The sequence below is a fragment of the Canis lupus genome, chromosome 17 (assembly GCF_011100685.1).
Source record: "Canis lupus familiaris isolate Mischka breed German Shepherd chromosome 17, alternate assembly UU_Cfam_GSD_1.0, whole genome shotgun sequence".
Taxonomy (NCBI): Eukaryota; Metazoa; Chordata; class Mammalia; order Carnivora; family Canidae; genus Canis; species Canis lupus.
Window position 1 is genome coordinate 19709919 of NC_049238.1, and position 15477 is coordinate 19725395.

A 15477-nucleotide genomic window follows, 5' to 3' on the forward strand; every position below is an offset into this window, starting at 1 on the left:
GGAAACATGGATAGAGGAGTGATTTTCAGGGAAAATGTCTGGAAATGGCTCACCATTCAGTCTGTATCTAAACCTCAGACTCAGGGATTCTGAGAATGCCTTGGGGGCTCAGGCTGGTGTTATGGAGGAAAGGTTTCTGGGCTCAGGGCAGTGCTTCCTAACTGGGGGTAGTTTCATCTGCTAGGACCTGCTGGGGGGACAGGGGCAAGCATTGGAATATAGAGGTCAAGGGTGCTACTAAATACCCTACAATGCATAGGTCAGTCCCCCACTGGCCCCCCAAAGAGTTATGTGGCCCACAATTCCACAGTACTGAGGATGAGAAACCTGGTCTTGTTTTCCCAGGTGGAAAAGCAAGGGCAGGTCACCCATAGCCTCAGGATAGCTTGGGACCCTCAAGAGGCCCAAGGATAAACTCTCACACATTCTGCATATTTGGAAGATGTCTGGGGGTGGGGGCAGCTCTAGGCCTCATAGTCTTCTAGATTCTGTCTTGGTTTCCTGAGGTCTGAGCTGGTTAAACACAGGAGTTGAAATTTGAAATGTGAAAACAGTGAACAATGAATAAATATTATGTATATTTAAGTTAATAAGAACACATAATAATAAAAGTACTAAAGGATTTATTAAAAAAAATAAAGTACTGAAGGATTTATAGTCAACTCATGGAGCAGTGGTGAGTTGGCATGGATCCTTATTAAAAATACATTAGCTGCAGTTAACTGTGTCTCTGCATTGCCTCTAATTTCACAAAAATGCTTCTACTTTTTTCTTCTCTTTCTCCTTCCAGATCCCTTCTCCATTCCTCCTTCTCCCTCACCCCCTGCCCCTTCCTTTTAAAGCTATACTGCAGTGCCAAATGACAGTAATTCTACTTGCCAGATTATGATTGGCAGCAAATGGAGAAGAGTGCAAAAGTCCACTGTATCCTTTATGACATGCTTCTTTTAGATGAAACTAAGCAGATGTTCATTTTAACATCAGAACCAGCCCGAGGTCAGCTATAAGACCCCAGAGATTGGTAGAGCATCATGAAGGCTCACAGATCCAATCTTATACAAAAGAGGATGCTAGGGTAGGGTCTAACAGAAAGAGAACACTAGGGATTCTTCTGTGGAAGCCCAAGAATCCCAGAGATAAGCCAAAAGAGAGGGTTTCATGGGAGCAGCTGATGTTTTCTTAGGATGCATTCTTTTGTCTAAACAAGTAGGAGGTAGAAGGATGGCATAAGTCAACACTGACAGAGAAGCTGGTTATTGAAAGAAAGCCCAGATGATGAAGGGAGGGCCAGAAAGTTTCAAAGTCACCAAAGGAGACACCACTCTAATGAACCCAGTTGGTTTTCTGTAGACCCTTCTTGTTTTTTTTTTTTTTAAGATTTTATTTATTTATTCATGAGAGACACAGAGAGGCAGACACACAAGCAGAGGGAGAAGCAGGCTTCCTGTGGGGAGCCTAATGCGGGACTTAATCCCAGAATGCCGGGATCATGACTGAGCTGAAGGCAGATGCTCAACCACTGAGTCACCCAGGTGCCCCAGACCCTTCTTGGTTTATAGCCTTTCTGCATTATACAGACTGGTATCGGTGATGAAAGGATCAAAGGGTCGTGAAGTTGAAGTTAAGATGAGAAAACAGGTTTGTAAAGGCAATGCACATGTTCAGATGGAAAAGAAGTGAGGTTTTGTCAAGAAGGTTCTATGAATCAGAAAAGCAATCCACTCATATGTAATCCAGTAAGACAGAGTAAAGATTTAGTTCCTTCTCCTTCATTGGTTGAAACTGAAGGGGGCTGAGGGTTGGACAAAACAAAGCCTATTTTTCAGAACTATCTATACTCTACTACTCTACTGAAAATTTTCTTTCCAGGGTTGCTGCTAACTTCCTGATTGTCAAATCCAAGGGCTTCCTTATCTTATTGCCTTGTTAACTTTCACCCTTGTGAAACTTTCTGAGCTTTCACAAGAACCCAAAATCCTACCCTTCCTATCTCTTTTTTCTTCCTTTTCTCTATTATGGTTTTCCCCTAAGGCCTGTGTTTCTGGGGAACCCTAATTTTATGTTGAAGACTTCCGAATCTACAATGCTAGCCATGTTTTCCCACTGAAATTCCAGTTGCAAATCCCCAAATATATATGGTAGACTAGACAAAAGGCTTGACTGTCTGCCTAATCTTTGGAACTCACTATGTTCAAAATAAGGTCAAAATCTCTTTCTTGACTCTGATCATCTCCCCTTTTCACTTCTTCAGTGTACCCATCATTTTTCCAGGTCTTTAGGCTCAGAACCTAGGAAAGTCATCTTTTACTTATTCTTTTCTGTTGATGCTTTGCTGAGACTCAGACTGTAGTATTTTGGGTGAGACAGTGTATCCCAGGAATCCAACAGTCTTCCAATGGAAGGATAATTTCTCCAGTTTGGTGTGTAGATAATTTTCCTGGAGTTCTTAGAGGATAGTTTTCACATGTTATATGCATTCTGGCCAAGAGAGGAAAAGACATGAATATAGTACAGAAGGGAAATAAAAAAGCAGGTAAGGAAATTTCTCAGTCTGTCATTGATCTGGGGGATGAGAAATAGTGGGGATGCTGCAAAGACTCAAAGTGATTTCCCTTGACATCCTCAGACTGTAAATTCCTGGTAGGTGTTCAAGGTGTTTTGGGAGAGTGAAATGCAAATATTTATTTTTAACATTGTAATGGTATTTCCTCTTTTTGGAAGAAAATTGAATAAAAAATAAAAATGAAACAACTACCAGGTTCCTTTTTAAAATTTATTTTATTTTATTATTTATTTTTTTAAAGATTTTATTTATTCATGTGAGACAGAGAGAGCGAGAGAGAGGCAGAGACGTAAGCAGAGAGAGAAGCAGGCTCCAGGCAGGGAGCCCGATGTGGGACTCCATCCTGGGATTCCAGGATCATGCCCTGGGCCAAAGGCAGGCGCTCAACCACTGAGCACCCAGGCATCCCAACTACCAGGTTCCTATAGTGAGTACAGGAGCAGAGACTGATGAATGAGCCTACTCTGCAGACTTTCACAAGGCAATCTATGTGTAGTTAGCAAATCAGAGAGAGAGTCTACACTTTACACTAGGACCCAGGCTGAAGGTTTGTGGCATAGTCATACAGTACACAACACTGATCTTTGTTTACCAAAAGACATCTGTGGAATTTGCAAACTTTAGGGGGAGAGCAGTGGTGCCTATGGCTCAGGATATCACTGATCTGGCTTGTGTGTGTGTTTTTTTTGTTAAAGATTTTTTATTTTATTTATTCATAGAGACACGCAGAGAGAGAGAGGCAGAGACACAGGAAGAGGGAGAAGCAGGCTCCATGCAGGGAGCCCAACGTGGGACTCGATCCTGGGTCTCCAGGATCACACCCTGGGCCGCAGGCGGCACTAAACCGCTGCCCTTGTGTTTTGGTTTTTAAGGTATCACACCAACAATGAAATAATGTTCATACTATCTGAGGGTGGTATATGTGTAGGATTTCTCGTTATCCTCCAAAAGGCCAAGTTCACTGCTTTGAACATATGTGGTAAGAGACTGCTAAATAAATGAATGTCAATTCTTTGCCGTGGGGAAGAAGTAGACTCAGGCTTCTCTTTCAGAGTATGGTGGGGTCAGAGAGTCCAGAAGATTTAGAGGAATGTGAATCTGAATCACTTCCCAGTGAGACTGTGTCCAAAGGTTAAATGAAGCAAGAAGAGGAAATGGTCCATAAGCACACCAAGGGGTTTACCAATAATCTCTTTAATGGACAAAGGAGGTTTTTATTTGTTGTTGTGTAGAGTTTTTTTTTTTTTTTAAGTACTTTCTCTTAAACTTACAAAGTTAATATTCATGACATTTGTTAGAGTCCTCATGGGTCAACCATGGCTAGCTACATATTGAGTGGCCTTCCTCTGAGCCAGGTCAGAGATGTGGGCTTCTAAGAGCCAGCCCACATCATGCTTTCTCTGGTGTAGTTGTAGTGGGCTATTTGTCTGATTCTGGAAATCAGAAAAGGCAAGGGGCAAGATCCCGCTTGATATCCCAACTTACTGAAGTAAAAAAGAAAGGTTCGCAGTGTGTTAGTGGACTCCCCAAGATTCCTCTAATCACATAATTTTCAGAGTCCCACCTATAATCCTCTGGACCATTACCGTATTACTAATTTGGATCAGAGCCACCCTCATGGAAGCCCCCTATCCTTATCGGTTACTGTCTGAAGTTAGAGTCTTTAAGCCTGACATTGATCTGTATATACCTTTTATATACAGATAAAAGGTAGTGACTTCTAATAGGAGGATTCAGAGAAATGTTCAAGGAAACATCTTTCATGAATAAGCTGTACCCCTTGCCTTGGATAGCTTATTTTATTTGGTGTTAGTAATCCAGCAGTAACATTTCATGGTATTTTATGGTATACTGAGTCATTGTGGAAAATGGAACACTGAGATGTAATTAGAATGAATTTATACTTCTGAAATCTCTCCAGAGTAGGACTGGAGTAGCCTACAGCTCAACTGCACCAATGGCAGAAAATACCATTACCAGCATTACTCGTCAGTCTGTTGTTACCTTAGTGAGCTCCTTTGTAACATGCTGGTGAATCCCATCACCAGGCTGCAGGCATTGGGTTTTGACTAAGCAATGCTCAGAATATTTTCAAGTGATATAAGCAACTATAGATGTTCCACATTTTATAGATTATCTGTATTAAAAAAAGAGAGAGGATGATTTTATTCTACATAGCCCATATCTCTTCTTTAGACAGAAATAAAAATTGAGTTAATAATAATACTAATAGGGGCAGCCCAGGTGGCTCAGCAGTTTAGTGCCGCCTTCAGTCCAGGGCCTGATCCTGGAGACTCAGGATCGAGTCCCACATTGGGCTTCCTGCATGGAGCCTGCTTCTCCCTCTGCCTGTGTCTCTGCCTCTCTCTCTCTCTTTCTGTGTCTCTCATGAATAAATAAATAAAATCTTAAAAAAAAAATAATAATAGGGGCACCTGGGTGGCTCAGTGGTTGAGAGTCTGCCTTTGGCTCAGGTCATGATCCCAGGGTCCTGGGATCGAGTCCTGCAACAGGCTCCCCACAGGGCGTCTGCTTCTCCCTCTCCCTGTGTCTCTGCCTCTCTCTGTGTCTCTCAGGATAAATAAATAAAATATTAAAATAATAATAATAATAATAGTAATAATATAGGGGGACCTGGGTGGCTCAGTCCATTAAACGTCTGCCTTTGGCTCAGGTCAAGCTCCCAGAGTCCTAGGATTGAGCCCTGCGTTCGGCTCCCTGCTCAGCAGGGAAGCTGCTTCTCCCTCTCCCTCTGCCCTTCTACCCTGGCCATTCTCATTCTCTTTCTCTCTCTCTCTCTCAAATAAATAAATAAATGAATAAATGAATGAATGAATGAATGAATGAATGAATAAATAAATAAATATCTTAAAAGAATACTAATATATTAGTTTGTTGTTCTAATTCCTTCGGTAACTCTGGAATTCCTTGAAATTCCTTTTTCTACCTTTCTATAAAGGGTTTTTCTGAACCATGATTTGTCTCCTGAATGGGTAGACCTATTGTACAGAAGTACCTTGAACAAAGTGACTACTATAGGTTACTCGAAGCAGTTATGTCCCTTATAATTAATAAAATTACGAATTCACACTGTTTTTTAACTCAAAATCTTGTAAATCTGGTTAATACTGGTTTTCATTCAGCAACTATTTACTGAGTATCTGCTGCACCAGGCTAGCGACTGGGGATACAGTAGTGAAAAAGGCAAAGTCCTTTAATTAGAGTCTGATGATTATTGTGGGCCTGATTAACCCTGACTCAACTGATACAATCTAATTTCTCAGCCTGTTAAACTGTAGGGTATATCGTAGGTTGGAGAGTCACTCAGTGAAGTCTTATCTGAAATAGTCAGGCAGTTCTGCCCTTAATTATAACCCCTGGATCTGAGAAAAGAGAAGAGAAGGAGGAAGGGAGGGAGAGAAAAAAGACAGAATTATCAGCTGAGGTACTGATGCCACTCAAAGCACTGGAGACGTGGCTAAGGCTGAAGGTAGGCTCACAGCTCCAGAGCTGCTAAGTCACAGTCATTACCCATTCCTCTCAAATCCCCCCAAAGCCAAAGTAATCCCTAAAGAAGAAAGAAGCAAGAAGGCAGACTACATGAAAAGTTTTCTATAATGGATTTATAGAGCCAATCTGGGAAGCCTGTCTAGTAAATTCTTCATTGTACAAGTCTCTCACAATCATTTTATTACCCATATAGGATAATACATTTTGATAGGGAAGAAATTAAACTATACCAGCCAGAATCCAGGAAGGAAGAAAGTTACAACTTAGCTCTGTGCTAAATACCTTTTTGTGTCTCACTCAGTAATGAGAGAGACTAAAACAGAAGTGCTAGTTCTAAAGCTTTATATGTCTATGTGTTAAAAATGTTGTTGAATTATATAAAGCCATTCAGTTTAAATTTGAGCTTCAGAGCTGAGCCTTGGGTGGGTCCAGTTTAAACCTGTGATGTAAACAGAGGATATTTAAACCTATATCCACAGAACAGAATGTCTTACCTACACAGCAGTGGAGGAAGATGAGGAAAAAACAATTCATATCAATTCATGCTATGGATGGTCCTATAAGTGTGTGAGGACAAGGTCATGGACTCAGGACCATGGCCATGGAGAACACCCAAGACATACACACAAGCGGTTCATTAGGGGCTAGCTTCAGTGGTCTGGGTCTAGCTTCTTATTTTGCCAACTTCAAGGGGATGAAGATCTCACACAGAATCAAAGGTCACTGAAGGTCCCCTGTCTGCTCAAGGTCAGCTCTTTTTTTTAAAAAATATTTATTTTTTTAAGTAATGCCTACACCCAACATGGGGCTCACACTCATGACCCTGAGATCAAGAGTCACACACTCTACCTACTGAGCCAGCCAGGAACCCCAAGGTCAGCTTTAAATTGACCTGCGAAACAATATACCAAAAATAGCAATTTCTGGTTCTTGCACTCCATGGCAATCCATAATATTTTTTAAAAATAAAATATCTACTGGAAGCTCTACTGCTACCATTAAAATAGACACTCATAATGTCTGTCCTCTTCTGAGAGAGAGTTCTCAGGTAAGGTGCAAAGTACTTCACTTGGAGCTGGTACATTCAGACAGGGATCAGGAGATGCTAGTCTGGGCAGACTGCTTGAGTAAGTTCCCAGCAAGTGGTTTTAGCTGTGACGTGCATCTTTGGGGTATGGAGGAGAGAAGAGAAGGAGAACATTGGTTGTCAGCAATTACAGGTGAGGTAATGCCCTGGATGGGCAGGAAGGAGGTGAGACTGTCAGTGAAACAGTGCGAAAAGGGAGGAAAGATGTTTCCAACACAAGCTCATCCATTCTTCTACTTGTGGTAGGCATTTCCAGCATCTGCTTCTCTGTGGCTTCTAAGCAAACTGGAGGATTATACTTCCATGCCCCCTTGAAGTCAAGTGTGATCATGTGACTTGCTTTGGCCAATGAAATGTAGTGGAAGTGAGGTGTATCACTTCCTGGAAGAAGTGTTTAATGATTGGGCTTGATTTTTCCATCCTCATCTTCTGCTTTACCCATGTGAATGTACCTACTGAGGAAGTGCCATAAGATCAAAGCAATAAACTATGTGTGAATGAGGAAAAAAAACAAACCAAACAGACTTGTTATAGTAAAGCCACTGATATTTCTGGGTTGTTTGCCTATCTTAACCGCATAATCTATTTTCTTTCCCTCTTTTTGAAAATCTGTCTCTCCCTTGCTCCTTTCTTGCCTCTTCCCCTCATTCAATCTCTTCCTTCCTTTCTTCTCCCCTTTATTATTTCATTGTCCTAACTGAAAATAATAAAAAATATAATGTATATTCCTATTCTTAATCTAAAACATGGGTCAGTTTGTTTTTTGAAAAAGAAATGAGTAAATTTTTTGATTAAACATTTTATATTTTTCTCTTTTAAAATTAAAGCCCTGAGGTGAATTAAAAATCAGCTTTAGCTTATGTAAAAAAATTTATGCTTTGAAAACCTTATTGTGTTATATAAACATACAGTGTACTATTGTGGATAAGCTGTCAATTGATTTTCTTGTGTGGTTTAAGGGCTTTCTGGAAAAATAAAAACAAACATAAAACTTCCCTAAACACCATGCAACAGCCATGCAGCTCAAAAACCAGAGCTCCCCATGGAGCAGGATCTGAACAGGAAATCACTTAGGTCATAACCAGCCACTTAGTTTTCATTGGTAACTTTGTTACAAAGGCTACTGGAGCTGGAGCATCCAGAAGCCTGTTCAAGACTAAAGGAAATTTGAAGTTATCACAAACACTACACATTTTCATGCACAATCATTCATGACCTGAGGTCATCCCCACAACCCTAAAAGTTGTTTCGAGCAATTAAAGTCACTCTAGACACGAAGCAGCAGAGAATGCAAAAGCAGGAAAATGCAATCGTAGCCTGGCTGATCATGCATATTTAACGAAACACAACAGATGTGTGCTTTAAAAAAAATTCAACAAGCTCTGGTTTTAAGTAAGAACATGCTCTACTAGGTAAACATGATGTGGACTTTCAGGCCATTTTACACCACCAAGGAGAGAACTGCTGAAGGTTTTACACATAACCAACTCTGCGGAGATGAACTTGTGCAGGAAAAAAGTATGGAGCAGTTACAGGAGGGAAAGAAGAACATGCAAAAAGAGCAAGAATCAGGTGGAGAATTCTCAAGTTCACTTACTGCCTGCTTTTGTTCTTCCTCCTAGAAATGTTGAAGATGGAAAAAAGGCAGAGGGAAAAAGGAGAGAGATTAATGCCCATCACCACAAACTTTTGGAAGAAATGAGAAGAATCCAGCAAACCAGGCCAGGCCCATGGGTTCTGAGACCAAAGACCTCGTCCACTGTCAGAGCACCATCATCTGGACAGAGTGAAGGGCAGGCCTCTGCCCCACCCAATTCACCCAGCGCTAGCTTCTAGAGCTGGGAAACCATCTAATCCAACTTCCTCATTTACAGACTGAATGGGCCTGACTTGACTGAGGTCACATAGTTATTTAGGGTAAACTAAAGGAAATAGCTCAACTAGGCCTCAAAAGCCCAATAATCATTCAAGCTCACCATCTCTAACATTCTTGTGTGTTCTCTAAGTTTCCCTAAGCCAGCAGTCCTCAGAGCAGCAGTGGCACCTGGGAACTTGTCAGAGATGCAAATTCTGGGAGCCGGTCAAGCCCACCTGAATCCAAACTCTTGGGGTGGGTGGGGCACAGCAACGTGTTTCAGAGCCTTTCAGCTGATTCTGATGCCTGCTAGTTTGAGAGCCACTGCCCTAGAAACTTCCCCCAAACTAACAATTTCACCTGACTACAGAGTCTTTTAGTCCCCTCCTTTTCACTGGCTTTTGGGTTGCTTTGTAGGTTTTTTCCCCCAAGGATGCAAATGTATCCCCCTTTCTCCAATAAACTCAAAACTGCTTCAGGGCTCTGAGAGGCTTTTGAAAAAAAGCTCTTGACTTCAGTTTCTAATTCAACACAGGTTCCTTTTGTACTTCTTATGCATAAAGCACTGAAAACATGAAGCTAAGGTGTGGCCTCCCAGTGGCAGCAGACAGAGTGGGTGCACGCCAACTCCCAGCTACCAGAATGCATCCCTAGGAGGAAGCACAACAAGGACGAGATAAACACTTCTGAATTTCTCTCTCCTCAGCCCCTGGTTCTTCAGCGAATCTGTCTTTTAATGGGTCTTTGGGCTTCCTCTTTCTGTGCCCATCAGGGTAACTGTGGTCAGGGAGCCTCTGCTCTTTGCCCCCAGTGTGCAAATCTAAAAGCTGCTGCGATGGTTCTATTTAAATCGGATCCATCCGTGCAGGCAGTCTTCACTGAACATGTGTGTAGGAGGTCTTAGGGATGGACGAGTGCTTCTGCTTTCACAGAGTCTGCAGATCTGAAGGCAATGGTGAGACTTCAGAAAATCTCACTGATTACAAAAAGGAGAGAAGAGGTAAAGAATTTGGAAAAAAATAATTTTGGTCCTGCAAGGGAGAGACATGGACTAGGAATTATTTATTTTTTAAAAGATTTTATTTATTTATTCATGAAAGACTCACAGAGAGAGAGAGGCAAGAGACACAGGCAGAGGGAGAAGCAGGCTCCATGCAGGGAGCCCGACATGGAACTCAATCCCGGGTCCCCAGGAACACACCCTGGGCCGAAGGCGGCACTAACCACTGAACTACCGGGGCTGCCCTGGACTAGGAATTAAACGGGCATCAAGAACTCTCTTAAGGAGACTCCAGCTCTGCACAAGAAGATGTGCTTCATAATCAAAGCCAGCTGCTAGATGCCTGACCATACCTATGCTTACAGGCCTCCAAGCAAAGAGGGGCCCTGGGCAGGAGCCGAGTTAGCCTTAAGCAGTTAGCACCTTTCAGCTTTTGCATCTGGCACGCAGGGCTCTGGTTAGAAGGGATTAGAATTCTGCAATTGGGCGGAGATCTCCCTTCCTGGCCAGGCTTCCCTGTCAGAACACTTTTCTTCCATTCACTAGGCAAGGCAAACAGCCATAGGAAGAGTTATTAAACAATTTAAAAAGTATTTTTCTTGCTGGCACTAAGTGTTGAAATGGACACTGAGATAGTGGGGGAGGGATGAGCTGATCCTGACAGGCTGAAATTGCAGCTGAGGTCAGAAGACCAGGACAAAAGTTCTCAGAGCTGTTTCTAAGACACCTCCCTATTTCCTCTGCTTTCTCCAGGTTTGGTATTGGAGGTAACATTGCTTTGGCTCAACAGAATAGGGGAATTTCAGAGAGCAATGTTTCATGTTTGCACATCTGGTGACTCTGCTAGGGAGAGTCTGTCCAAGGACATGACATCATTACAATGTGCAGTGGACACGTGTCAGGTTAGGACGGGAGGGGTGTACAGGGGCGGGAGCCTTTTCTGCTATGCACTGGGATAGACAGACAGGGATGGGCTTTGATAAAGTGTTCCTTAGGATGGTGTCATAGTATTTGAACTTGCACAAGTTGCTCAGATAAAGCCTTGGAAGGCTCTGTCAACACAGAAAACAGTGCAGATACAAGGTCTTAGAACCTTTTGGTTATTAGCCAGTAAGCTGTGGTCAGAAAACGCTGATTGGTGGCAAATGGTGAAGGAACCAAGTTGATTTAAAGGAAGCCCTAATACTTTGACTAAAAAGTGCACATCTAGAAATGCTTCTGTCTCCTAAAAACATGTGAGGCTTTTCCACGTGGGTGGTGTCTGGCTAGGTGGCCAAATCCTGCCATAACCACTGCAGTTGTCTATGTGAAAATTTACATCCCAAACTTCATTTGCAAATGAGGTTGAAATCCCAAACTACAGATTTTACCTGGTGACTGTCTCAAAAGCAATATGAGAAAAATGAAACATGAGGTGGAAAAATATTGGGAACATAATTTAGAAAGTGAAACACCAACATGCAATCACTTCAGGATGAAAAAAGTTTGAGGAAGGTTACCTATACACATGAATCAGGGAAAAGATGTAAGGAAAAGATACAGTCTAACCCTGGGTACCTGGGCATCAGTCTATATTATGTCATTAAAAACAACAACAAACTAGTAAGAAGGTCCCTGATACTCCTTGGTGCCAGGGGCTGAAACTTACTGATCACCAAATACCTAAACGTGATACTCAGGAACCAATATTTTCTTGCTGAATAAATGTATGATTACCTTTTACTCTGCCTTATTCCCAAAAAGGGTTTTAAGATTATTGTTGAATGAATTAATAAGCAATGGTAACACTTCATATGTTTACTTTCTTAAATTATCATTTTTCAGATAAACAGACAATGTACATTATATTTCACTGAAGAAGTAGAAAGAAGTCACTGTGAAATGGAAATTTACTATGTGGTGTATTTTAATTTATGAGTATCTCAGACCATGTGGTTTGATTGTCCATTTGACTAAGTGCTTACAGCTGTTTTATGAGAGAATTAAATGCTAGCAGACTGAACATCAATGAAGGCAGGACAGTGCTTTGAAATTAAAATTAGGATTCTAAAGCATACTTTTATTATGGGTTGGTGAATATTTTTAATAGTAGGAAAGCATCTTTGACATTTTCATGGAAGTCACTGATTCCTATAGATGACCTTGTAGGAGTGTATATAATACACAAATTAGGATTGTTCTATCATCCTTTTAGGAAGCCGGACACTAAAGGTGTGAGATTTTCAACTGTAAATTCTAATCAGTGGATAAAAAGACAACATTCCTGGTCTGTGTTGCCAATTCTTCCAGTCTGAACGACCTCAGCCTATCAGGTGAGTAAATTATAAGACATTTAAGAAGCTGGCAGGGGATTCTACAAAACGGAGCACTAGGATCCTGCTTATTTTACTGAAATCATAACTGTAAGTTAATAGCTAGAAATAGAAAGAAATTCAGGGCTTGGGATCAGAGTTCCAGGCATCAGCTCATTCTGCTTAGCCCTTGAACACAGGTAAGAGAAGTGAACTACAAGGTCAAGTGAGATACATGGGGCTCTGAAACATGTACTCTAAGGAACCGAGGGCCACCCAGCTGATGAGAAAGCACACCGTGGTACTTTGGGGAGATATATTCTGACCTCCCTTCAGTTTGCATAAACCTTTTGCCTTTTACAAAAATTACCCTAGCGTACCTTCCCATCTATGTTTGGGTAATGTCTGAGAGCACCTTACTAAAAGGAGTTTGACACAGGCGAGGGGTGGGTGGATCCCCTTACCTCCTGCCTAACAGGGGACTCCCCTCACAATGGTAGGGCTTTCAAAGCCCCACATGGCTCCAGATGTTACACCAGGCAAGTGTATTTAAGTACATCTCTGCTGTCTTGAGTGGGTGGTGGGGTAGGAGGTGCTGGATACTTGACAACTATTAAAGGGATTTGGGCCAGCTTTTATGTGTAAGATTTTCTTTAAACAAGACCCACTTAGACATGTAATATTTCTCAGGTGAAATTCTGTTAAAAGGGTTAATGGAGAAACATGTTCCATGCAAAACAACTCAAATACCCAGGACCAAAGTTAGGGGAAAAGAAAAAAAAAAAAAAAAAAAAAAACCCTCAGCTCAAGACTAAAAGAAGCAATTGTCTTGAGCAAGTCACAAGTCAGTTTAAAACACAAACACTACATTTACCCAAGTTGCTAATACCACTAGCCTCATTATGAAGGGACTCGTTTAGAATAGAGAATTTGAAGAAAAGTCTCCAAGCTGATGTTTTCTTGAGCCGCCAACCCTAGTCTGGACCCTCGTCACTCACTTCAGGCTAGATGATTATATTTGTCTCCATTTCTCAGTTAGTTTCTCCCCTCTCTAATCTGCTCTATGCACTTTCCCAAACTATTATTTCCAAAACCTTCAATAAGTCCCCCACCACAGGATTAAATCTACTCCCCTCAGCCTGGCTTTTGAGGTAATCCACACTTTGTGATTTCTACTCTGGCTGCTAACTCTGTGTTGTACCACAAAATACAGTGGCTTCACAGCATAGACACAGAGACCTCAGGAATTAACAGCAAGAACAGATGTGCTTTGGTATTGCTGCTCCGTATCTGGGTAAATATTTCTGTTGAATGCCAGTAAAACTGTCTAGGTGAGGACATTTAAATGCCAAGCGTGCCTCTCTCTCCTCTGGGGTATAGGGGTCATAACATATTCTTCAACAAAAATAGATCGTGAGACCTGCATCATCCCAGAGTTATTTAAGCCCCAATATAACAAACCTAGAACAGAGATTGTGCTATGTTGTTTCCCCTAATAAAGTTATTAATTAGAATTAGTCTGATCAGCTTGGTTTGCTGCTGCAATACTTACTAAATTGGACACTTAATCATTGTTAAGCATTGGTGTGGAATATTTGAAATCTTAAGAGAAGCTTTAAATAGCTGAGAAATATTCACTTAGAGTTACTATCCTGTTTACAAATCTTTATATTTGTTCATAAAAGCAACGATTCAAGGACATGACTCTAGTTCCAGTTACTCATTTTTTATAATTAGGCTGCACATTAATTTAGATGACTTTCTGGATCATGGCTAAACTCTATGGGCGGCAACATTTCAGCCTTTAGCTGCATCCTGTTCTGGCACCACAGGGGAGGCAGCAGCTGAGCTGTAAGTGAAGGGTAGCTCAGCAGCTGAGGTGAGGGCAGGTGGGGAAGCTGGGAGGCGGGGAGCAGGCCAGGGTTCTCATACCTTCAGCAGCTTCATCAGCCCTTCCAGCTGAACCATCAGCTCGCGCCTGCTCTCCTGTAGCGCCGACATTCTCTGCTCCAGCTCATCTTTCCTCTGCCTGTCCAAGAGGAAAAGCCCATCAGAAAGGAAACTCTGAGGATAAAGCGACCTTCAAAAAAGGGTCCAAGTGTAGGTGAAGTGGGTTGTAGGCCTGACTCTGCTGAGCAAGTCATTTAACCCCTGATATATTATGTAGAAGGTGGTGATAATATTTGTTTTGCTCACTCCTCTTTCCTGTTCTAAGAATGGTATATATAAATGTTTTAGAAAACACACAATATAGATAAGGCAATATAGAGAAAGAAGTATTATTATTATTATTATTGAAGTGATTTTTAAAAATTCCTCAGGAAATCAAATGCCTCATCTAGAAAGATATATAAAACTAGTCCAAATTTAAATTGATAGTGGACAAAGTGTATGATAACTGCTCGGGGACAATAGGGTTCAGTTGCTATTGCTTCCAGCACCAGATGCCAACCTCAAGAGAGTGACTGACATCAGGGTGACTCTGTGTCTATGAGAATTCACTTTTTCCTGAGGACAGATTTCATGTCAATTCTAGCACTTGCTATGTCCAAAACCAAACTTAAGACTTTAATCTGAAAATGGTTCTCTTTCCTGATTTCTTCCAGTTGTCATGGCTGAAAACCTCGGTCCTCTCTAATACGTTTCTTCTTATACCCTATACTCAGTCACTCAATTCAGATGATTCTTTCTCAGAAATGTATGTGTCTTTCTTTTCTCCTGTCTCTCACTTTATCCAAGTGTGCCCCATCTCACATGTGCAATAGTCTCTTATCTTGATTAATCCTGATTTCAACTGTTATGGTGAAAGGGAATAGAAATCAAGAGACTTAATTAAGGCCCACCACTTACTAAATACCATAACCCTGGACAAGTCACTTACTGTGTAAGATCCTCAATTTTCTCTTTGTTATAATGGGACTGACTACAAACAACAATGGCAGTATTTTGAGGATCAAATAAAATAATAGGTATGAAAGTGTTCTATGAACTTCACAATGCTACTCAAAGAAAGACTGTTTATTTCACCATCCTCTGTAATACTCTCAGTAGGAGAATTTCTAGCATCACTAACACTCTCGCCTCGCACAATCCATGCCTTGGCTGTCCACTCGAGTAGGCACTAGCCATATGTGACTACTAAATACTTGAAACATGGCTATTCTGAATCAA

The 15477-nt window shown here is 41.4% G+C and overlaps 1 protein-coding gene across 16 annotated transcripts in view; it reads right to left on the reverse strand.

Moving 5' to 3' along the window:
- Positions 1-15477, reverse strand: part of DTNB (dystrobrevin beta) — a 244842-nt gene that overhangs the window by 24289 nt on the left and 205076 nt on the right. For 9 of the 16 annotated variants that reach the window (XM_038560959.1, XM_038560967.1, XM_038560964.1 and 6 more), the window contains 2 exons: positions 14239-14335; positions 8758-8778 (listed from right to left, as the gene is read on the reverse strand). In XM_038560959.1, coding sequence (XP_038416887.1) covers positions 8758-8778; positions 14239-14335 — 118 coding nt within the window. Of the gene's footprint in view, positions 1-7163; positions 7239-8757; positions 8779-14238; positions 14336-15477 lie in introns of those variants that run through there. The other 7 variants (XM_038560968.1, XM_038560966.1, XM_038560965.1 and 4 more) reach the window with 2 other exon arrangements.